Source organism: Pleuronectes platessa, chromosome 18 (assembly GCF_947347685.1).
Source record: "Pleuronectes platessa chromosome 18, fPlePla1.1, whole genome shotgun sequence".
NCBI lineage: Eukaryota > Metazoa > Chordata > Actinopteri > Pleuronectiformes > Pleuronectidae > Pleuronectes > Pleuronectes platessa.
Window position 1 is genome coordinate 21,568,522 of NC_070643.1, and position 21,959 is coordinate 21,590,480.

General features: G+C 43.3%; 3 protein-coding genes and 1 long non-coding RNA gene across 7 annotated transcripts in view; 3 read left to right on the forward strand and 1 right to left on the reverse strand.

Moving 5' to 3' along the window:
• Window positions 1-220: 220 nt before the first annotated feature.
• Window positions 221-4,158, reverse strand: LOC128462064 (formyl peptide receptor 2). The gene is made up of 3 exons (XM_053447316.1): window positions 3,965-4,158; window positions 2,222-2,408; window positions 221-1,817 (listed from the first exon to the last, which is right to left on the reverse strand). The coding sequence occupies exons 1-3, from the start codon at window positions 3,970-3,972 to the stop codon at window positions 930-932; spliced, it is 1,083 nt and encodes a 360-aa protein (XP_053303291.1). The 5' UTR covers window positions 3,973-4,158; the 3' UTR covers window positions 221-929.
• Window positions 4,159-4,389: 231 nt separating this feature from the next.
• LOC128462074 (uncharacterized) lies at window positions 4,390-5,321 on the forward strand. Its single transcript, XR_008342325.1, has 3 exons — window positions 4,390-4,753; window positions 5,026-5,065; window positions 5,278-5,321. It is a non-coding gene; the product is annotated as an uncharacterized LOC128462074 (long non-coding RNA).
• Window positions 5,322-5,772: 451 nt separating this feature from the next.
• On the forward strand, window positions 5,773-12,924 carry si:ch211-171h4.5 (B-cell receptor CD22). Of its 4 annotated transcripts, none has more exons than XM_053447309.1 (12): window positions 5,773-5,876; window positions 6,127-6,180; window positions 6,521-6,699; window positions 7,781-7,928; window positions 8,361-8,518; window positions 8,871-9,045; window positions 9,692-9,828; window positions 10,430-10,568; window positions 11,088-11,190; window positions 11,457-11,475; window positions 11,994-12,071; window positions 12,438-12,924. In XM_053447309.1, the coding sequence occupies exons 2-12, from the start codon at window positions 6,132-6,134 to the stop codon at window positions 12,504-12,506; spliced, it is 1,254 nt and encodes a 417-aa protein (XP_053303284.1). In that variant the 5' UTR covers window positions 5,773-5,876; window positions 6,127-6,131; the 3' UTR covers window positions 12,507-12,924. The 4 variants fall into 4 exon arrangements, with proteins under 4 accessions (XP_053303284.1, XP_053303288.1, XP_053303287.1 ...); XM_053447313.1 differs by having other exon boundaries at window positions 8,871-9,027; XM_053447312.1 differs by having other exon boundaries at window positions 8,874-9,045.
• A 3,651-nt stretch (window positions 12,925-16,575) lies between these two features.
• LOC128462073 (uncharacterized) overlaps window positions 16,576-21,959 on the forward strand; it is a 7,920-nt gene continuing 2,536 nt past the window's right edge. Inside the window, exon 1 of the mRNA XM_053447326.1 lies at window positions 16,576-17,382. Within this exon, the coding sequence (XP_053303301.1) occupies window positions 17,238-17,382 (145 nt within the window). The 5' untranslated portion in view covers window positions 16,576-17,237. The remainder of the gene's footprint in view (window positions 17,383-21,959) is intronic.

Below are 21,959 nucleotides of genomic sequence, written 5' to 3' on the forward strand. Positions count from 1 at the left end.
TGATGTGTCTGTGGCGTGTCTGTGAGGATCAGCTGTCTGTGAGGATCAGCTGTCTGAAGCGGCCAAGCAGGAAGTACAAATACTTCTGTAAAGTTACGTTAAGTTGATATTTCAGGTATCTGTAGTTTACTTGAATCTTTATTTATGATTTTTCTACTTGCAACATTTTAACGCTAATATCTGAATGTTATTTTTGCTCCATCACAACTTTAACAATCGGTCAGTTGGAATACAGAAGTTTTATTATCACAAACACGATCTACACACAACACATCAAACTAGTAACACCTTTTTTTTCGGGTTATTTCCTGTTTTTAGAAAATCTGTCAATGTTTATCACAAACACCTCCGCCAGAGAGAATGTGTTTTCATCCCCCTCTCATTATTCATAAGCAAGTGACAAAAAGATATGAACATTAAACTTTTACATTACATTACATTTAGCTGAAGCTTTTATCCAAAGCAACTTACAATAAGTGCATCAACCCCGAGGGAACAGACCCAGAACAACAAGAATCAAGAAAGTACAATTTCTTCAAAAATAAAGCAAAACTACAAAGTGCTATAAGTAAGTGCCATTAAGTGCTACTAAATTGTTAATTTCTTTGAATATATCTCTTGAACTACATACTGCAAACACATAATTTTCTTCTTCTCTGTCTGTAACAGACGGATATTAATGAGTGTGTGTAAATTGGTGCAGATCCAAATAAAGATTTCAATGTGGTTTAGCACCTCTAGTGGAAATTCCCTGGACTGTTGCCAGGACGTTGTGTCACTGACGATGAACTGATTCCAAAAGTTCGTTTCCCTTTTCATTTATATTTCTTTCAGCTTCATTCTGAAAGACATTCACTGTCCACCCCCCCCCCCCCTCCTCTTCACAGTGATTTAAACCACGTCACGTCCGACCGATCGGTCTGAGACGTTCAAACTTTAACTACGTCCACCGCTGCCAGACTCCTTCTGGTCACCACGCCAGCGGTTTGTCTCGATGCTCCACTGTCGTCCAGCTCGTGGGACTGGGTCGTCTGTCCGTCCACGTCCTCTGCCAGAGCCTTTCTGAACACCCCCGACAGACTCTGCCTGAAGCGCCCCCTCACGTTCAGCCCCATGCAGAAGTACAGCAGCGGGTTGATGCAGCTGTTGAAGTAGGCCATGCTCTTTGCCACAGGGTGCCATATCTTCACCACCTTGTTGTCACTGTCCACCATCTTCACCAGCTGGAGGCAGTGGTACGGAGCCCAGCACAGGAAGAACGCAATCACCAAGGACGCTAATATACGTAGAGGACGCTTCTTCCCAGACAGGCGTGTGCGGCGGATGCCAAGGCCGGTGAGGAGGTAGCACAGGAGGATGACCAGGAAGGGCAGCATGAAGCCACAGGTGAAGCGGATGGAGTAAAGAGCCACTTTGGTGCTTTCGTCGCCCTGTGACGTCTCCTTCACCTCAAAAGAACACTTGGTCTGGTTGTTCTTCCCCAGGTAGACCCGCCGGTAGACGAAGTACGGAGTGCTGAGGACCAGGGACGCCGCCCACACGCAGGCCGCCACCAGCCTCGCGGCACACAGGGTGCGCCGGCGCTTGGTGAAGACGGGCAGCCAGACGCAGAGCGCCCGGTCCACACTGATCACCGCCAGCAGGAACACGGAGCAGAACATGTTGGCGTATTTGAAGAAGCCGTTGAACTTGCAGAGGAAGACGCCGAAGGGCCATTTTTCAAAGAATAACTTCTTGATGAGGGAGAAGGAGCGAGTGACGCAGAAGATCAGGTCGGCTATCGCCAGGTTCACCAGCCACACGTTCATGGCGCTCGGCTGAGGAGGAAGAAAAGAAAAGAGCAGAAACATCAGGTTTCTCTCCTGAGCCATGAAGTTCAAGCTTCTGCGTTTGACTGACCTCAACTGAAACAACTGGTATTTAGGTTCTCGTGAGAAAACTCCCTCGAACAGTTTGACGCAATTCTAGTTGTGAGAAACCGTAACAACACTTTCCTGCAGACAACTCTTCAGTCGTGAAACCCTGAGGTGCAGGAGGTCAAAGTATTAATACCTCAAATTAAAGTAGGTGCAGCATCTTACTTCAGTTAATGAACACAAAAGTTTTACAGTATTTAAATCAGACGAACCCAATGCAGAGAGGCTTGTGAGTGTAAGTACATCTACAGTATAACACATGTAAAATACACTCATGGGTCATAGCCCCGACACGTTATACCCACCTTGAGCTTGAATCCAGCCACCCAGATGACCACGGAGTTCCCGGTGATGCCGAGCACCACAGTCAGTGTGTAGAGGACGACGGTGACGGTGTCCATGATGGTGTCCATGTCCACCGTTGTCCTGTGGTCGTCCTCAGAGGACTTGAGGATGTGGAGCGGCACGGAGGCGTTAGGAGACATTGTGAGGCTGCAGACACAGAATCAAACTTACATCATATTTAAATACAGAAATTAATTCCAGTCATCAGGGACACGCTGGTCCTCCTTGAAAAAACATGGAGACATTACTGAGTATGTCTAGAAGAAAATATATATTTATTTAATACCACCACTGAAGGAGCGTTGATATACTTAAGAGCTATAAACATATCTAAGAATTATCACATAATATTTTAATGTATTAAATATAGATTTGTAGTTTTCCTGTTTCTTCTTCTTTCTTCTGTTTTTCAGTTTCAACAACTCCTGAATATTTCATCTGATTCCTAAATTCACGAGAGGTAAATAATGCCCATTTTATTAGATGCACAAATCTGACCCGAAATAAGTACACAACAGAACTGTGACATGACACCACTACATTTTATAAGCTAAGAGCGATAATTCTGCTGACCCACATCTAACACAACACAACACACACACACACACACAAACAAACACACACACACAGAGTTTATTATAAGCCTATGCACACAAACCTTGACACATTCTCATACACAATGACTCAGCTGGGTACATTTGACTCGTCCACAACACACACACACACACACACACACACACACACACTCACACACACACACACACACACACACACACACACACACACACACACACACACACACACACACTCACACCAGGAAAAGGGGAAACAGCTGAATTTCTTCCACTCCTCAGACATTTAGTGAGACCTGAGAACATTAAATTAAACCTCTGAAAGGAACAATGGTGAACACAATATAGAATAATACAAAATAGCCTGAAGAAGAAGAAGGAATTCTGAGTAAAGAGGCTGAGGTGATATTTCATCCATCGATACTCACTCATAACAGTGGAACTAAATTCAGTGGAAGAGCAGTTTACAGAAGGAAGGCTCTGCCCTCAAAGGGGAAATGATTATGACGACAGACAACAATACAGCTTTTCACAAACAAACAGTAATAATAGAGGTGGTTTAAATGATATTAAATAAACATGATATAAATATAAATCTATATATCTTCAGGCACAGAACAAAACATTAATTTTAGAGGCGTTGAAGACGAGAACTTTCTTTGTGTATTTATACTAACAGAAGAATCTGAAGATGGATCGATGTGGTTTAGTATCATGGGATTCTGTTTTATTGATGTAGGGTGCCCCCTGGTCCCTTTTGCCCGTGGACCCTAGAGTCCCTTGAACTGCCCCTGATCTGTGACAATCCTCAGAACCAATAAAAAAACAAAACAAAAATCCACTTCAGTGATTCTTTCTGTTTCCTGTGATAGAAAAGATAAACCTGCTCTGGGTGAAAATCTCTCTTTGAGCTGAGATGTGCAGGTTTGTGTTGACATCACAACACAACCCACAAAACAAACGTGATTCAACAGCTCGTGTCAAACGTCTTTACTTAAAGACAAGGTTTGAGAATTGTGTTCAAACTGCCAAATATTTAAAAATATGAGTGTATGCATTAATTCATAATAATTAATATCTGTTTTAATGTCGTCACTAAAAAGCTCAACAGTAAATGTCCTGCTTACTTACTTGTACATGTTTGACGGATCTCACAGCTCCGAGGTCAGTGTCTCAGTGGTCAGAGGCAGAAGTGAAGACGCATCTTCATGGGCTGCACACACACACACACACACACACAGATGTACATACACACACGCACACACAGACACACATACACACACACACATAGACCCTTCCTCTTTCTCTCCCTCCTTTTATTTCAGTGTGTCGGACTTTGCCTTCCGCATTTTCTCACTTTATCTCCCTGTCGTTGTCTCTCTCTCACACAAACACACACACACACACACACACGCACACACAAACATGAGCTCATGAGTGACATGTGTTTCCTCTGAACTGGGTCAAAGACCTCATAAGTAATTGTGATAATTCCTGGGGGACCAAACTTCTACAAACTTCCTTTTTGGGACTTTTACTCGATTTTGTATCATCAAGCTGTTGCTGCTGATTCTCGGCTCCATTCGATTTAAGTTGAATCACTTTCTTTCTCTCCTTTTCCCACAATCAAGTTTTAATAACCACTTCCTTCTTTCTCTGGCCCTCAGGGCACGGATGTTGAAAAGGGTCACGACTGAAATATATCCTGACCACTGAGGAGGAAGTCATCCAACAGGAAGTGCTGTGATGGAGATTTCATTTAAAAAGAGTGTTTCAAGGAAACGTCTCTGAGGAGGACGGAGGTGGGTTTGACAGTGAGCTGGTGAAGAGCTGGTGAAGAGCTGGTGTGAAGCACGTGAAGATGAAGCTCGAGGGTCAGTGTGTGGTTCAACATCATGACCTCACTGATGGTCCTCACAGGTGCATGTGCTCTGAAATATACTGATTCCCAGTCGTCAGTGTGTCTCCTGGTGTGTGGGACAGGTGTGTGTCTTTGTGTGTGTATGTGGTAGAGAGAGAGAGAGAGAGAGAGAGAGAGAGAGAGAGAGAGAGAGAGAGAGAGAGAGAGAGAGAGAGAGAGAGAGAGAGAGAGAGAGAGAGAGAGAGAGAGAGAGAGACAGATCCTCTTGCTTATGCTGCCCACTAGTGTCATAAAGTGAATTTGTTTTTTGGGTTTTCTTTGGACTCCTCAGATTTTGAAGTCTCTCCCTCATCATGTGTTCTTTTCACAAAGTGAGTGAATCAGAACCAAACAGTGAATCCTGCTTCATTCATTTCACACAACAACGACCCAGGAACTCTTTCCTCACTCGTCAGGTTTTTCAAATGCTTCCACACTGTTTTCAAAATGTTTGAATGATGACATTTTATGCATTTGTGCAGGAACCACATAGAAATAGAGAGTGTGAGCAGAAAATGTTCAATAAACACAGAATCCTGCCCAGGTGTTTTCAGTCTGGTTACCAGACAGACAACATGGAGGACGTCCTGATGACTGGGACACGTGGACGATGGACGACAGGTCAGTGGAGACAGAAGCACGGCAGAAGATCCAGAAGATACTTTTTCACCTGAAGATATCTATGCACAAATGTGAATTACACATACACCAAATATTTCTAAAACGTATTTAAATATGTACAATGTGTTTCTGCAGCTACTTTTCTTTAAAAGAAACATAAAAAGTATTTTCACAGCTACAAAACTAATTTACACATTAAATAATATTCTTACTGCTACAAACCCTGTTTTTTTTCCGGTTCTGAGAATATCTCCCCCCACACACTGTGTCCCTGCATCTCTACACAATCACATGTGCGTGAATAGGAAATTTAGTTGAAATGAAAATGTGTTTTTGCGACACTTTGAAACGTGACAACATCTGTTGCAGAATGTTTTTGTCAACATTTCACCACCGACGCTGCTTCCACAGATTTCATCACTTCAACACAAACAGAAGTTCTGTGACCTCTTCCTCTTTTTAAATATTCTCTCCTCTTCCGCAGCAAACGCACACACAGAGCTGCTCATCATCACTCGACAGGTAGAGATAATGTGTGTGTCTGTTTGTGTCACAGGTTCGATTCCGGGTTGCATTAGATGGCAGCATTCACACAAAGTGTCTTGTTTTTATTATGCTTCCCCGGGTTTTAAACGTGTCAGTAAATGTAGGAGGATATTTGTTGGTGTCTTCGTACAATCTTTATTTCATTAAATGCAAATTGTGATTATTTTTTAAAGTTGTCATTAGTTGTTGTTTTTCTGTTGTTGTGGAAATGCTTCTTGTCATCCAGCTGAGATGGGTGTTTGTGTGACGGAGGTCGGTTTGCTCCTCGCTGTGATGCAAGGTCGGTAGTTTCTGGATTTTACTCAATTCAGGTATTTGTAGATGTGGAAGTGAAGTTAAAACAGTGGTGGACGGAGTAAAAATATTAATATCTTACTATAAAATAATTGATTTAGTACTGTTTCATATCAAATCTTTTCTATTTTCTTATCCTTTCTTTACTCGCATATTATAGCTTATATACAAACATGTTTAAATTCTGCAAAAATTTACGAATTTTTGGGTGAATGTTCAAAGATACTTTCCATCAAGGTGTTTGTTGTAAATGAAGTCGGAGGAGCGAGTCAGTGGTGGAGAGTTTGAGCTGTTGGCAGATGAATCTAAAGTCCTGTGTTCTGCAGGCGTCTTCAGTAAAACCTGGGTTCTGACGGCGCCTCTGAGAATCGTGAGCATCACTAACTCCTGTGTCACGGTCCCATGTCACTTCGAGGTCCCTGACAAGCAGGAGGCGAACATCCTGAACTGCTCCAACAGCGCCCTCTGGAGGAGGGGGACACATTTTGATCAAAAGACCGTACAGGTGAGAAGTCTGTCTTTATTATTGAGCGTCACTTAAGTTGAATTAAAAATCACAACATGCCTAAATGGATGGCTTGAATAATGGAAGGAGAGGTGGATGGATAGATCTCAGGATCAGTCATTACGTGTATAGATGGATGGATGGTTGATGTGTGGATCAATCAAAGGATCGATTGTTGGTTGGATGGGGAAATGGATGGATGCTTGGTGGATAGATGAATAGATAAATGGATGGATGCTAGGTGGATAGATGAATGATAAATGGATAGATGCTAGGTGGATAGATGAATGATAAATGGAGGGATGCTAGGTGGATAGATGAATAGATAAATGGAGGGATGCTTGGTGGATAGATGAATAGATAAATGGAGGGATGCTTGGTGGATAGATGAATAGAAAAATGGAGGGATGCTTGGTGGATAGATGAATAGATATATGGATGGATGCTAGGTGGATAGATGAATGATAAATGGAGGGATGCTTGGTGGATAGATGAATAGATAAATGGAGGGATGCTAGGTGGATAGATGAATAGATAAATGGAGGGATGCTTGGTGGATAGATGAATAGATAAATGGATGGATGCTAGGTGGATAGATGAATAGAAAAATGGAGGGATGCTTGGTGGATAGATGAATAGATATATGGATGGATGCTAGGTGGATAGATGAATGATAAATGGAGGGATGCTTGGTGGATAGATGAATAGATAAATGGAGGGATGCTAGGTGGATAGATGAATAGATAAATGGAGGGATGCTTGGTGGATAGATGAATAGATAAATGGATGGATGCTAGGTGGATAGATGAATAGATAAATGGAGGGATGCTTGGTGGATAGATGAATGATAAATGGATGGATGCTAGGTGGATAGATGAATGATAAATGGAGGGATGCTTGGTGGATAGATGAATAGATAAATGGATGGATGCTAGGTGGATAGATGAATGATAAATGGATGGATGCTTGGTGGATAGATGAATAGATAAATGGAGGGATGCTTGGTGGATAGATGAATGATAAATGGAGGGATGGGTCGACGGATCACATTTTAAACTTTATTTTCTCAAAACTCTCATAGGGAGAAATAATCGGCGACTTAACGAAGAAGAACTGCACCACGGTGATGAGGTTCTCAAACATCCACAACGACTTGTACTTCTTCAGACTCGAATGTCCGGAGGTCAAATACACTTTCCTAAATGGAGTCAACATCAGCATTCAAACAGGTACGACTGGAGGAAATCTGCAGGGATCGAATGGGAAAATATTTCACCCCACATTATTGATCTGTCTCATATTTCTCAAATCTTTGAGCCCTTGGTGCCAGGCGTCACATAAAATGACTCGGATCAAAGCTTCTTCTGGGTATTGAGTATTTATAGTCGCTTATGTCTGGACACAGACATTTTATGAAACGAAAGTCATGTGGATGGAGATTGTTTTTCATATCACAGGGGAGAATAAAGATATCTGCAGAGTAGACGAGGCCTGGATATGTTTAATAATGGGACTGATGAGGATGTCGTCTACTGAGGGATTTTCTAGTTGATCTTTTAAATGATCTACCAGACGATGAGCAGAATACGTCTCTGGATGATGGTGACTGTTTAACTCCCTGTCCCTCTTTCTTCAACTGGCTCTTTGCTGTTTGACTCCAGAGCCGTCTCCTCCTCAGCTCAGCGTCGTGGGTCAGGCGTCAGAGGGAGGCCAGGCCCGGCTGCAGTGTGAGGCCCCGGTGTCCTGCTCCCTCCTGCCCCCCTCCCTCACCTGGTCCCCCCGGGACGCCTCCAGCCAGGAGGTGTCACACATGCAGCAGGTGAAGAACCATTATTCAGTCATTCCTCAGACCAGGAGAGGGGTTCTGGGTCTGGATCAAACTGAACCCTGGTTTGGTTTGTCTGCAGAGTGAAAACACGTCTTTGGAAAGTTTGGACTTTCTGACCAATCACAGGAAGTTGAGACAGAAATTAACAATCTTTTAAAATACAAAAGTACATTTTACTGTACATGTATTCTGTACATGCAGAGTCAGAATTCATTTTACAGCGACAAATTCATCTTAAATACTCTTGTCCCTTACTTATAAAATCATGAAACTAGTTTTGACTCAGTTCTTTTGTGGTACACTGGGTTTTTGTTTCACTGGGTTTTATTTACTTCTCTCAAAGCAGAGCACAGACGGGTCGGTGATCATGACGTCCACGCTGACCTTCATGGCCTCGGCCGACCATCACAACCAGAGCATCCTCTGTTCTGCCTCCTACCCGCTGGCGAACGGGGGCAGCAGCTCGTCGGCCGCGACCAGTCGAAGCCTCAGCATCCTGTGTGAGAGACTCAGTGATGGTCTGCAAACAGCGCCCTCTGCTGGCCCACATCTTTAGGATGCTTTACTCATTAATACACGCTTTGATAAGTAAAAGTATCAAAAATCCTCAGTTTCTTTAAACGTGGACCTCACTGTTTCGAGGGGGAAATATCGTTCTTTTAATTCTGATTCAGATGATTTATTAATTTAATTACTGACACATTTGACAGGTTCTTCCTCTTCTTCTTCCTTCCTCACACGAGCACTCACTTTTATTTACTTCCCTTTAATGTATTGCACAGTCGACATGTTTCAGCCTGACCCAACCTGAGGGGGTTTTTCCTCTTTGCAAAGACGTTTGGTTTTTCTTTATCCTGAGTTTGACAAACTGAACTTGTCTTGACTTGGTGCTGACGGAGGAAATGAATGAAGCAAACACAAGCTGCCATTGTGTTGCAGGCAGTGGTTCCATGTGACCCTGGAGGAGGAAGTAATGCAAAGTCTGAGCACAGGCAGGACTCTTTGATCGCCAGCGCAGGGTTTTGAGTGAAAGTTTAACAAAATCTAAAAAATCTAAAAAACAATGCTCTGGAATAAAGAGGAAAAAACAACACAGACAACAGAGACGACTTTCTGAGGCACATGAAAAGTGAAATGCAGGTGTCGCTCTCCCTCTCCCCACAGATGCTCCTCGGTTCACCAGGGCAGCGATCAGCCCGTCTGGACCGGTCTTCGAAGGGGAAACCGTGATGTTGACATGTTCGAGTGACGCCAACCCTCCAGTGACACGTTTCACCTGGTTCAGGGACGAACGAGGGAAGGTGAAGAGTCCTCATGTTGTTATGAATGAAGACGAATGAAAGAGGAGAAGCTGTTGTAGCTGCAAAGTACAGCCCTGGCTTTTCCTTCTAGCAGTGTTACACAGTGTTCAGTCCGGGCCACGTTGCATTACTTGTAGTCTGTGACAGATTAGAACGAGGATGACGATGCACTTGTCTTTCATCGAGTTCCCTTCACCTTCCTGTGGCTGTGGCCCGGCTCTGAAACCATGCAACACAATGAGCTGCAGGAGCTTTTCACCCTGGGGCAAGTTCCTGTGCAGAAGGTCATTGGGAAACTGATGTTTCGGGGACTTTGAGTGTCCACATGTTTTCGTCATTGATCATACGTCTGTGTTTCTGTCCGTTTTTAAACTCAAACGGGGTCACAAGCATTCACACACTTTTATCAATCAATCAATCACATTTCATTTGCATAGCCCATATCCATAAATCACAATTTCTCTCATAGGGCTTTAGCAGAGAGAAGAGAAAGAAGAAACTACTATAAAACCTTGAAACAGGATAAAAATAACGTAAAACCTTATTTTTTTTGCTTTAACCGAATCACTTACTCACCTCCTCACATGTGTGGTCATCACAGATCAGAGCGATTGCACCAGGACAGACTCTGGATCTGCAGGTCAGCCTGTCGGACAGCGGGGCGTATCTGTGTCAGGCTCAATCTCCCAGAGGATCCCAGAGGAGCACATCTGTGTTTCTGGAGGTCGGCGCCACTCAAGGTAAACTTCTCTACGTGCATCACTGACGTGTCTGAGAGGGGACGACATGGCAGCTCCCGAGATCCAAGTGTCTCGATCAGTCCTCGGAGAAATGAGTGAGGCTGCAAACACAGAGACAAAGTTATTAATCATAAGAAGACACAGAGAGTAATTTGTTTCCCAGATGATCCCTGGGAACATATGATCTTCTGTGGATGGATGTGGTTAAAAACTAAAAACCTGCCTCCTCCACGTGAGCAGATGGGACATGGACCAGACCAAAGAATTACAGTAGACATTAAATACTTATTTTTCTCAAAGATGGAATCTGTCATTTTAGTTCTTATCACGCTGATGTATGTTCAAGTGAAAAGTTTGGTTGTGCTAAGTTAGGGTTTTAAAACGGGATCATGATTGACAGCTGACACTTGATTGGTGGAGCACGTGTATTGTGAAGACTAGTGCTGACTTATGTAAACAAGTTCAGACACATTTGAGGAACATTGAAAACTCCTTCACCTTCTTCTCGTCTGGTGTCAGCCGCAGGCCACAGTGATGGTTTGGTGATGCCCTACATCGTGTGTGGAGTGGTGTCCGTCCTCTACATCCTGACGGTCCTTGTCGATTTGTACAAGTACCACAGGTAAAGATAAGTTTCCTGAGTGGGGTTGGGTATCTTTTGGGGTTTTCCCGCCCCCACCGCCTCCTTTCACATCCTCCTCTCTTTTACTTCTGTTTACGAGGTGTCACTTTTCACTCGAAGATAAATATTAGATCAGGATATTGTTGATTCATTCTTAGAAACGCTCTGTTCTTGAAATCCCCTCGTACTCCTGCTAACCAGTTTATCTCCTCTGTGCTTCCTGGAACTTTGGTTAATGTTTGCTCCGTTTGTTTTTCTTCTCTAAGTCTCTCCAGGCGGCTGAAGGTAAGAGTTTTTCTTTCCTTCCCCTCAGACAGAGAAAGTGTGAGACAGGCGAAGTGAACCCTGTTTTCTGCCCGACACTGACACACAGCAGACTAGACCAGATAAAGTGTTTTGACGTCACGCTCGAGTCAGACTCTCGTCACGCCGACTCCGAGGCAGGAAGTCAAAGTGACTAACCTTTAAACATGTAATAGCTCAATTTTCCTTTTAAAGAGAGAATCATCTGCGTCTGGCTCTTTTTCAAAACAAACAAGTGTCAGAGTGAAGTGTCATAAAAAGGCTATTATAAACAAACTGCATGTTTTTAGGGATAAACAGTTTCCTGCAGATCACAAGCAGGAAACATGAGCAGGAACTGGCAGCCGGTGGAAATGGAAAGATGAGGTGGTGCTCGTCCACCGAGGCCCAACAGTCTCCTATAAAACCACAATATTCTGAGAAATCAAGGAAGACGTAAAAAATATAAATTAATATATATATAATGATATATCAAAATGTTTTTTATATATATTTTGTAGAAGATTGAGCTGAAGGGGGAACACACCTACACTGATCTGAAGTCCAACCGTGTCAACTCTGACTACGACCAACTCCAGGTAACTGGAAACTTTTCACTCTTCACATTTTTTACCAGTGTAACATTTGGATTTCCTCATTCGACATCGTGTGCTAAATGGGATCTTCCAAGAATAATGAGTTGTGTCACTGCAATTATCTAAAAAGTGTCCTATCATTAGAAAACATAACTTTTGAATATTTTGCCCCCGATTCTGCAGCAGATAAAAGTAAATACAAAGTAACTAAGAAATCTTAAGTACTTTATTCAAGAGATAAGTGAAGGAAAGAGATGTTTGGACCAACTCAAAGTTCCCCATGTCTTCATTATGTTTTGTCTCATCTGAATATCTGAATTCTTACGTCCTGTGTTTTATTCCACTCGGTGTCTTTTTGTTTCCCGTCAGCTGAAACCAAAGTCTCCTCCTGAAGTTCCCGAGTATGAGAACAGCGTCTCCATGAAGGTCACAGCCTAAGATCCACCGCAGCCCGACGGGCGCTGAGAGGACGAGTTACTGCTTCTATTAACGTGTTTTTAAATTTATGAATGTACGTATTTGTTAAGTGGCTTCAGATTTAAATCGGTTTTGTTTGTTTCTGCTGTAGAATTATGTTATAAAGCTCTGAAGCTGTGAATAATGTCTCATTCATTTACCATCTTCTCTGGTATGTTTGACCGACTGCTCGTGTGAACTTGACCTTGAGATATTTTATAAAGCAGAATTCGTATAGAAAACAATAAGGAAGCTGTGCTGGTGTAGCCACACGCTGACCTCTGACCTTACAGGTATGATTCACCTCCAGAACAGTGTTTCTGCAGATCAGGTTTACAAACTGAGCGATGACGTTAACTGTCTTTTTCCATCCGTTGAGAAATAAAAACACGAAAGCTGAGACGTGCAGGTCGTGTTATCTGTGACACCGAGTTGGGGAATTTACCGGAGCTGAAGGTTCATGGAACATTTTTATCAAGCCACTGTAATGTAATGGTGTCGACCAATCAGAAGACGGTAATATAGACCACAGAGACAGTTCCTGACCTAGATCATGTTCAACTGATATGAAGAGGAGTCATGAGATGATTAATACGCAGGCGCCTGGTGATTCAAATAAGTTGTGACCATGAATTAAAAACATTAAAGCCCCATCAGAGTTAAACGTTAATAATGCCTAATTGTTATTAATAATAACGGGGCAAAACAAAGTTTCTCACCATGCTCAGACTTTCTCTAACAGCTGCTTTCTGTGTGTACTTCTTCCTGAGATGTAGTAAAGTAAAAGTACTTAGTTACATGGTGGCCCCACTGATGGACTGGGGCTCACGGTTGTTTTGGACACTGAACTATTTTTAGGGATCAAACCTCCGGTGTTGGCCTGGTTTGTTTTCAACCATCAGACGAAACCGCCGCCAGTTTAACCGATGACATTAGGCAGGAATGTGGCGCGGCCGGCAGACCACAGCTCAGCTCCCTATAGACGAGAGGTGGGGCGTGAAATCAAAGTAACTGACGTGTGAGTGTTTCCTGTGGAATGTCTTTTCTGAGACCCCGACACCATCTTTGATCTCATGCTAATGGTCGCGTGGGGGGGGGGGGAGGGGGGGGGGGGTTTACATCATCACATCGAGAGGAATGCCATGCAGTCGGCGTTCCTTCCAAACTAAAGCTCATGTATATGATCTTCTCTGTCTCAGAAGTTTTCAACCGGGCTCATTAGTCTGGAGAGATTTTACGTTCTTGGCCCCGCGGCTGCACCAGATGCTCAACATGCTTCTCGTGACCTTCACATGACCTTCACTAAACTCTAGTGGTGGTAATGTAATAACTTTCAGAAGCAGGAATTTTTTAATGAATAAACAAATGCAACATTATTTATTAGCCGGCAGGAAGTGGATGACAAAGCACAAGGGTCACACTGGAGACCATCTGTGGTTGGATTTCAAAAGCATGATTATATTTAGGAAAATATGCTTTTTTGTTAAATTTAGATAAATAAACCATAAAAACAGTTTCCTGGATGTTTCGCTGTTGGATCATTTGCACTTTGGAACATTCTCGCAGATGAAAGTCTGAACAAGCTTCATGTGTCGTCATCATCTACGTGGTTGACTTGTACTTTGTTGTCAACTCGGCTGCTGTGTTTGAGAACTGTTGAATAAAGTGTTTCCAGGTTTATCTATTTAAATGGAGAAAATTAATACTTCGTTAAAGTTGTTGCCACATTGATATCTTGATGGTTTTTACTAAATGAACGTCCTCGTGGTTTAAACATATCGTCGGAGGTTAAGACTGCAGCTTCTTCTTCTTCTTCTTCTTCTTCTTCTTCTTCTTCTTCTTCTTCTTCTTCTTCTTCTTCTTCTTCTTCTTCTTCTTCTTCTTCTTCTTCTTCTCTTGTTTAATGCTGTTTCAGTTTGGTCCAGACCCAGAACTCCTCTTCTGCTCTGAGGAACCGTTCACACCTGATGTTCAGGTTCAGACTGACCTGAAGAGTCTGAAGCTCTGAACCCAGAGAAGCAGGTGTGAAAACACATGGATGAATCAGTGTTTAGCAGTTCAAGCAGTTTACTGTATTGCACCTGACACGTCACATGCTTGGTGGTGATGTAGGTTCTCTGAGTTAAAGATTAAAACACGTCCTCTGACAGCAGATCAAGGTGCAGGTGCTGGCTTGTTTCTGTCTTTAGGAGCCTGCTCTGTTGTCTCCAGTGATGGAATGAGACGTCCTGATGAATCACGCCCCCTCATTAGATCTGTGTGTGGTCCCGACTCAGCGAGCCAAAGAAATCTGTAAGAAAAACTTGCATCCTTCAGTCATTTACAGGCCGGCGCTCCCACTCTGCCCTTCACTGCTGCATTCCTCACATTCCTCTGTTCAACGGAGGTCAGGAGAGAGAGAGGGGGGGAGGGAGGGAGAGGGAGAGAGGGAGAAAGAGAGCGAGAGGGAGGGAGTGCAGAGGTCAGGAGAGAGAGAGAGAGAGAGAGGGGGGGGGGAGGGAGAGGGAGAGAGGGAGAAAGAGAGCGAGAGGGAGGGAGTGCAGAGGTCAGGAGAGAGAGAGAGAGAGAGAGAGAGGGGGGGGGGGGGGGGGGGGTATCCGGAACGTGGGTGGTTGTGGAAATGATGAAACAAGTGGGTGGGACTGTGAAAACGACTATTGAGAATCAGCCGCCCTCAACCCCTCCTCTCACACACACACACACACACACACACATGCACACACACACACTGATGCACACACACACACACGCACACACACACACAGCCTCTCCATTACCCCATATGGTGTTATTTCTGATGACAAAAGGAGGGCGATCGAGTCAGACTGAGACCATTGTGACGTTTTCCTGTTTCCATTCATCACTTTCACCGGCTGCAACTTCAGCATCTGATGTCAGACGCACACATGTGGTCAGTAAAGATGATGAGTCCGACATATACATTAATAAAACGTTTGGAGGGGATGGGGAGGGGGGGGGGGGGGTGTAGAAAAGTGGTGCAGCTGTCATATGTCACATCATCTGAATCCTGGTGGGTGGAGGTTAAACTGTTTTTCTTCAGAAGCAGGAAACCTGAACTTCTTGGAAACGTCAGAATCAGCTTTAATGCCGATGCAGCTTCGAGCCAAACGTCTGTTGAATGGATGAAGTGAGTAAGATAATGAGGCTCCACTTTACTCACCATTTGTTTTTGGGCTGACACTTTCCCTCTGTGACAGAAACAGAATGAGTAAGTGGTGACATACTGAACAGAAGCTGAACCCTGCTGCCACTAATTTCCGATTTGCAAACGCACACAGGTTTAGTTGCAAGGTTTTACTATAACTTAACATAGTAGGCTAAATATTTCTGTCACAGCACATTGTGCACCTGCAAAATAACTAACAACTGATTACATCCGTTCTCCTGCGCCAGCTCCTCCTGAAGCATGATTCATATTTCAGAGTGTTTAAGGAAATCGATGTGGACGTTAGGGAATGACTGTGGTCTCGGTTAAATATTAACACTGACTTGAACAGGAGGCAGCAAGTATTAAACAGAAACCACAGTCTCTCCCAGTGCAGGTGTCCTAGTGGCTGCCTGGTTTCCAGCGATGGTAAAAGTACACACATTCCTACTCAAGTAGAAGTTTAGATACTTGTGTTCAGAACAACTGAGTCCGAGTGGAGCTGCAGATCCAGGTGATTCACTCAGCGAGCGAATCCTTCATTACTGGTTTTCTACCGTGACGATTTCATGGGGAAGTGACGTGAAGAGGAATCTCTGCAGACATTTCTTCAGCTTGGGGTCAGTTTCCCAGGATTACATCTCTTTGGAAAGGAGACAGGAAGTTATTAAGTTTCGAAACAAACTTGACAAAAGAATATTGTTATGTCACTTCGGAGCGGCTCAGTGAGACACATCAGCGGGGGGGTCAGGAGCATGTGATGTGGTGAAGGCTTTTTGTTTACGCCACGTTTTCATCTTTCAGACGTTTACTATGAATGGACTGAGCTGCCGGGGGGGGGGGGGGGGGGGGGGTCGTCACTGCATTGACACAGTTTCACATGATCTTTACATGTTCTCCACCAGTTTTCACAATGTTCTGCCTTTTGAAAGTACATAAGAGGGTTTTATGATCCAAATATTATTTTCTCCTCTCTGTGACTTTCCCTTCATGTTTTCATTTCATTTCATTTCCAGCCCCCCAAAAACTTTTGTGAGGTAAAATGTGATGGATGCATTTTCTGATCCTTGATAGGAAACCTTATTCACACTCTATTAATTATTGCTCATTACTGATTATTGATCGGAGAAGGTTTGATACATGTAAAACTTTCCCAGAGTTCGGAAAAAGCTTTTCTTTACATAAATAGCGTCGCCTCATTTGAATGTTTCAGATAACTTTTACATTTACCATTTTCTATTTGTTTTAAAAAGGCCTATAGAAACTAAACTTTAACATTGTGGGGATCTTTCCTCTTTTTCATTTCATTTAGTTCATAGTCAGAAAAAGAGTTAAACCTAATGTGGTTAAAGAAAATGGAGACAGAGGTGATGAGATAAGGCCTCAGAGTAAGGGGAGGAGGAAGATGAGCTGGTGATTGCTCAATTTAGTATTTTATGATGATTTGTAATAACTTGTAATAACATTCAAAGCTTCTCCAACGTGTGTGTGTGTGTGTGTGTGTGTGTGTGTGTTGGGGGGTTGTCCAGCGTGGGGGATGATGGCAGATGACTCAGGTGATGTGTCATACTCTGAGCTATAAAAGGGAACTTTTACATTTTGTCCACACAAACACACACAGACACACACTGTACACACACTGGAGTCAGAGTAGGTCGGTTCACTGCAGCGGGAGAAGAAGAAAGATGAAATGTAAGTTTGTTTATGGCACTTTAATAATGTGTGCGTGGTTGTGTGTTTGTGCTGTGTGTTTGTGTGTGTGTGTGGAGGGGGTTTATGGCACCTGGTCATTTTACTTTCAGTCTGAGAGTTTGGAAATGCTTTGTCTGTGTATGTTTGTGTGTTTGTGTGTGTGTGTTTGTGTATTTGTGTGTGTGTTTGTGTTTGTGTGTGTGTGTGTGTGTGTGTGTGTGTGAGAGACTGTGTGTGTGTGTGTGTGTGTGTTCGCTTGTGGCTGCAGTTTAAAGTGACAAATGTTTGAGTTTCTTTTGAATTTCGCAAACAAGCCACTGATTGGTGACTGGGTTGTGATTGGCTGCGTGTGTGTGCGTGTGTGTGTGTGTATGTGTCTTTGTGTGTCTGTTCTTCCTGTGTGTGTGTCTGTTCTTCCAGTTGAAGTCTTCCTAACACTTTACATGAGACACTGCATAATACTTATTTCAAAAGATCAGGTGCATAATAATAATAATAAAATATATATTAATGGTAACAAGGATAAATAAATGTGTTTATGCATCAATTTTAAAAACAAAATTATAAAGTGCTTTCCATGAATAAACAGATATTAGGACACTTCAGGACTAAGGCAAATAACATTGATGATGATGATGATGATGATGATGATGATGATGATGATGATGATATTGATGATGTTGATGATGATGATGATGATGATGATGATGATGATGATGATGATGATGATGATGATCTGATCGGTCATTTCCATCATCCTCACATTGTGTTGTCCATTTCAATAACTTCTTGATTTGTTGACATTAAGCAAAACTTGTGGATTGATTGACAAAAACTGAGAGAGAGAGCAGAGGTCAGGAGAGGGAGACTGACACAGAGAGTGAGACAGAGAGGGAGAGGGAGACAGAGAGTGAGAGGGAGACAGGGACAGAGAGGGAGACAGAGAGGGAGAGTGAGACAGAGAGTGAGACAGAGAGGGAGAGTAAGACAGAGACAGAGAGAGAGAGATAGAGGGAGAGTGAGACAGAGAGTGAGACAGAGAGGGAGAGTGAGACAGGGACAGAGAGAGAGAGAGAGAGAGGGAGAGTGAAACAGAGAGTGAGACAGAGAGGGAGAGTGAGACAGGGACAGAGAGGGAGACAGAGAGGGAGAGTAAGACAGAGACAGAGAGAGAGAGAGAGAGAGGGAGAGTGAAACAGAGAGTGAGACAGAGAGGGAGAGTGAGACAGAGAGTGAGACAGAGAGGGAGAGTAAGACAGAGACAGAGAGAGAGAGATAGAGGGAGAGTGAGACAGAGAGTGAGACAGAGAGGGAGAGTGAGACAGGGACAGAGAGAGAGAGAGAGAGAGAGAGAGGGAGAGTGAAACAGAGAGTGAGACAGAGAGGGAGAGTGAGACAGGGACAGAGAGGGAGACAGAGAGGGAGAGTAAGACAGAGACAGAGAGAGAGAGAGAGAGAGAGGGAGAGTGAAACAGAGAGTGAGACAGAGAGGGAGAGTGAGACAGGGACAGAGAGGGAGACAGAGAGTGAGACAGAGAGGGAGAGGGAGAGTGAGGTGAGATCCTGTGGGTGAGTCAGGTGAGCAGACGGTGATGTCATCCTCGCACTCAGCCGGGGCCTCTATCTGTTTCACTGCTGTAATTTGCAGAGTCACAGTTCAGAGCAAATCATTGATTGATCAGAAGAGAGCGAGTGAGAGCGAGTGAGAGCGAGAGCGAGCGAGAGCGGGTGAGTCAGCGGTGATGCCAGTTTGCCGCAGTGAACAACAAGATCAATTTATTTCAAGGATAAACCTCTTGAGACGTACCATCATGTATCTGAGACGTACCATCATGTATCTGAGACGTACCATCATGTATCTGAGGGGTACCATCTCGTATCTGAGGGGTCCCGTCAAGTCTCACAACTACATGACATAAAAGAAACAGCGTCACCAGCTACACACAGACGAGCAACACAGACCACACCAGATAACAACAGACAACAAACATTATAAATCATCACAGACACAGGATGGTTCATGCACATATATACAAGTACTTGATGAGAAGTTGGTCATGATTAACATCTTTTCTACACTTCGACAGATGTTGTAATCTTGGTTTGTGTAAAAATACGAGCTTTGTTTTAGAAAATACACAAAAATAACCAAAATTGCTCAGACTGGCGTGTCTGGCCAGTAGGTGGCGACAATTCTATATCCATGAATCGACAAATAATAGGTAATTGTGAGCGCGCAAACTCCGTGTGGACAGAGGCTGCTGCTCAGTACTTGAATTATTAATTTATCAATAAACATTTTGATGTTCAAGTTGGTGGCGTTTGAACTCATCCTGTTCTCAAACAACCTGTTCTGTCAGTTTCTATTCATGAACCTTCACAAAGTAAACCAGGTCAACACTCTGGGGATCATGGACAACCAACAGCATCATTATGACTCATACACTGTCACTGATTATTGATAAAAAAAAGTTTTCATATTTCCCCAGAGTTTAGAAGAAGCTAATTTTAGATGCAGTCGGTCATCTCAGTGGTTTAGATTACACTTCCTGAAACACAAGACAAGCTTGAGCTGTTACAGGTGGATTCCAACAAATTAAGCTGCTTCCTACTTCCTTCTGCAAAAATATTGGAAAGTTTGTGTTTATAAGATAGTAGATGAGATAATCCTTTTCTGGTGGTTTCTAATATTATTTAAACTAATTTTCTAAAACATACGATCCCAGAATGAGACGTTTCAGTTAATTAAACTCATCAAAACATAAACCTCTGAACATTAATATTTAGCTGCAAAACAGGGTGTGTCTCTCACTGCTTCTTAAGAAAAATAACTTCAGAGCTATAAAAAAAATTAAACCTTTAATAATTCACTTTCTTTATCGTCCATTCGTGGGCAGGACAAGATGAAACCACAACACTGAGCTAAAAGTCAGTAAAACTCTCCGTCAAGCCGACAGTGAGATGTTGGAAATATGAATCTATTAATAGGTGCAGCTTTAATTTGATCTCATCAGTCGGGGATAATGATCATAAAGTTTAATAATATATAAAGTTCCTCATTTTAAAACACTTTGATCCTGAAACACAAATGTTTAAAACTCTGCGCTCACATTCATCGAGATCCCAGACTGGTGAGGTTCTCTTGATCTGCTGGTTTTGGAGGAAGTTCACTGACACATGTTCAGAAGTTCACTGTGAGTTCTCGTGAGTAAAAGTAAAAGTTCCCGCTGAGGCAAAGAGGCGTTCGCTGTCAGAGAGTAAAACACAGGAAACTGCAGCGTCTCTGCTCAGAATCTGACTCAGCAAAAAACACAGAGGCCAACTGGAACGAAAACTGTGGAAGTGTGTGAGACGCTGTGTGTGCCTGGATGTGTAGTTGTGTGTGTTGTGTGTGTGTGTGAGTGAGCGTGCTGACGAAACGACCTGATAAACACATGAGAGATGAACCATCCTCTGCTGCTTCTTAAGCAGCTTTGTGCTGAGCTGTTGTGCTGCCGCAGCCGTTACTCTGCCAGGCTCATGACTGGACTCTGCACTGCACGCCATGTTTTTATTACAGTGACAGAGGAGTTCTGCTGATGTCTTGTTTCAGTAATTTCCAGAAAAACAGTTGAAGTTACTTGGAAATGTTCAAGTCCTCAGCTGCTGAAGTGTTTATCACGGCTAGAATCGTCTGCTGAAGACAGAGAGATGCAGTTTAAAGCTGTGGAGGAAACAATTATTAAACTTTAATTTTTTTGTCAAACTACTCGTTTTTTCTCAGGGTCAAAATTAAAAGTGACAGCACGTCTCTGATGAGTTTAAAGATAGAAAAACAAATGGCACATTTGTTGGAAATAATTCACCATCATCTAATTGATTCTATGTTAGGTCATGTCTCACCACTCCACTAAGCACATGAATATCAGTTGTGTAGTTTTTGTGTAATCCTGTTCCCACTGACGAGGAGGTGATCAACAAAACGGTGCAAATGATCAGAAGGAGGTGAAACATCAGAGTTTCAGTGTCGATGACTGAGTCTTTAAATCAAACAGAGCGTTGAGTCTGAAGTGTCAGACACAAAGTGGACGCTTCCTCGGCAAAGTGCAGCCTGAGGCGTCTGCCCGCTGATGTCACCGCAGTGAGATCCGTCTGAGTCACGCCGGCTCCCCCCCCCCCCCCCCCCGACAGGAGGCCCGGAGCAGGCTGGGAAAAAAGGAAAAAACCCACAGCATAGCTCACATTCCTTGTGCCTGACCTCACACCAACGCACAGTTCTCCTCTTTGTTGAGCGGCGTGATGGGACTTTTGAAGTTGCATAAGCCGGCGGATACATTTACAGACGTGAACTAATGGTTCAGGTGTCAAGTGTTTGAATAGAGACCAAGACAAAACAAACCACGGAGGTATCGAGGGAATAATGATCTTTGTTATTCTTTGTCGGGTGGAGTGAAAGGATCCCAAAGACAAACAGATGATGCTTCTGGTTTGTGTAGAAGCTTTTCAGACATTCAGACACTCGTCACTGGTTCACGTCACTTGTTGGTTCTCGTGCTGCAGGAGCGTTTGATTCATTTCTCTACAGCTGTTTTCAGACA

Bases quoted from the DNA above. Each gene is read 5' to 3' on its own strand.
- si:ch211-171h4.5 (XM_053447309.1), top strand. From the start codon at position 6,132: ATGGGTGTTTGTGTGACGGAGGTCGGTTTGCTCCTCGCTGTGATGCAA. The intron at 9,829-10,429 runs GTGAAGAGTCCT...TGGTCATCACAG, and splicing joins TCAGGGACGAACGAGGGAAG to ATCAGAGCGATTGCACCAGG. The intron at 12,072-12,437 runs GTAACTGGAAAC...GTTTCCCGTCAG, and splicing joins CTGACTACGACCAACTCCAG to CTGAAACCAAAGTCTCCTCC.
- LOC128462064 (XM_053447316.1), bottom strand. The intron at 1,818-2,221 runs GTGGGTATAACG...CTTCCTCCTCAG, and splicing joins TGGCTGGATTCAAGCTCAAG to CCGAGCGCCATGAACGTGTG.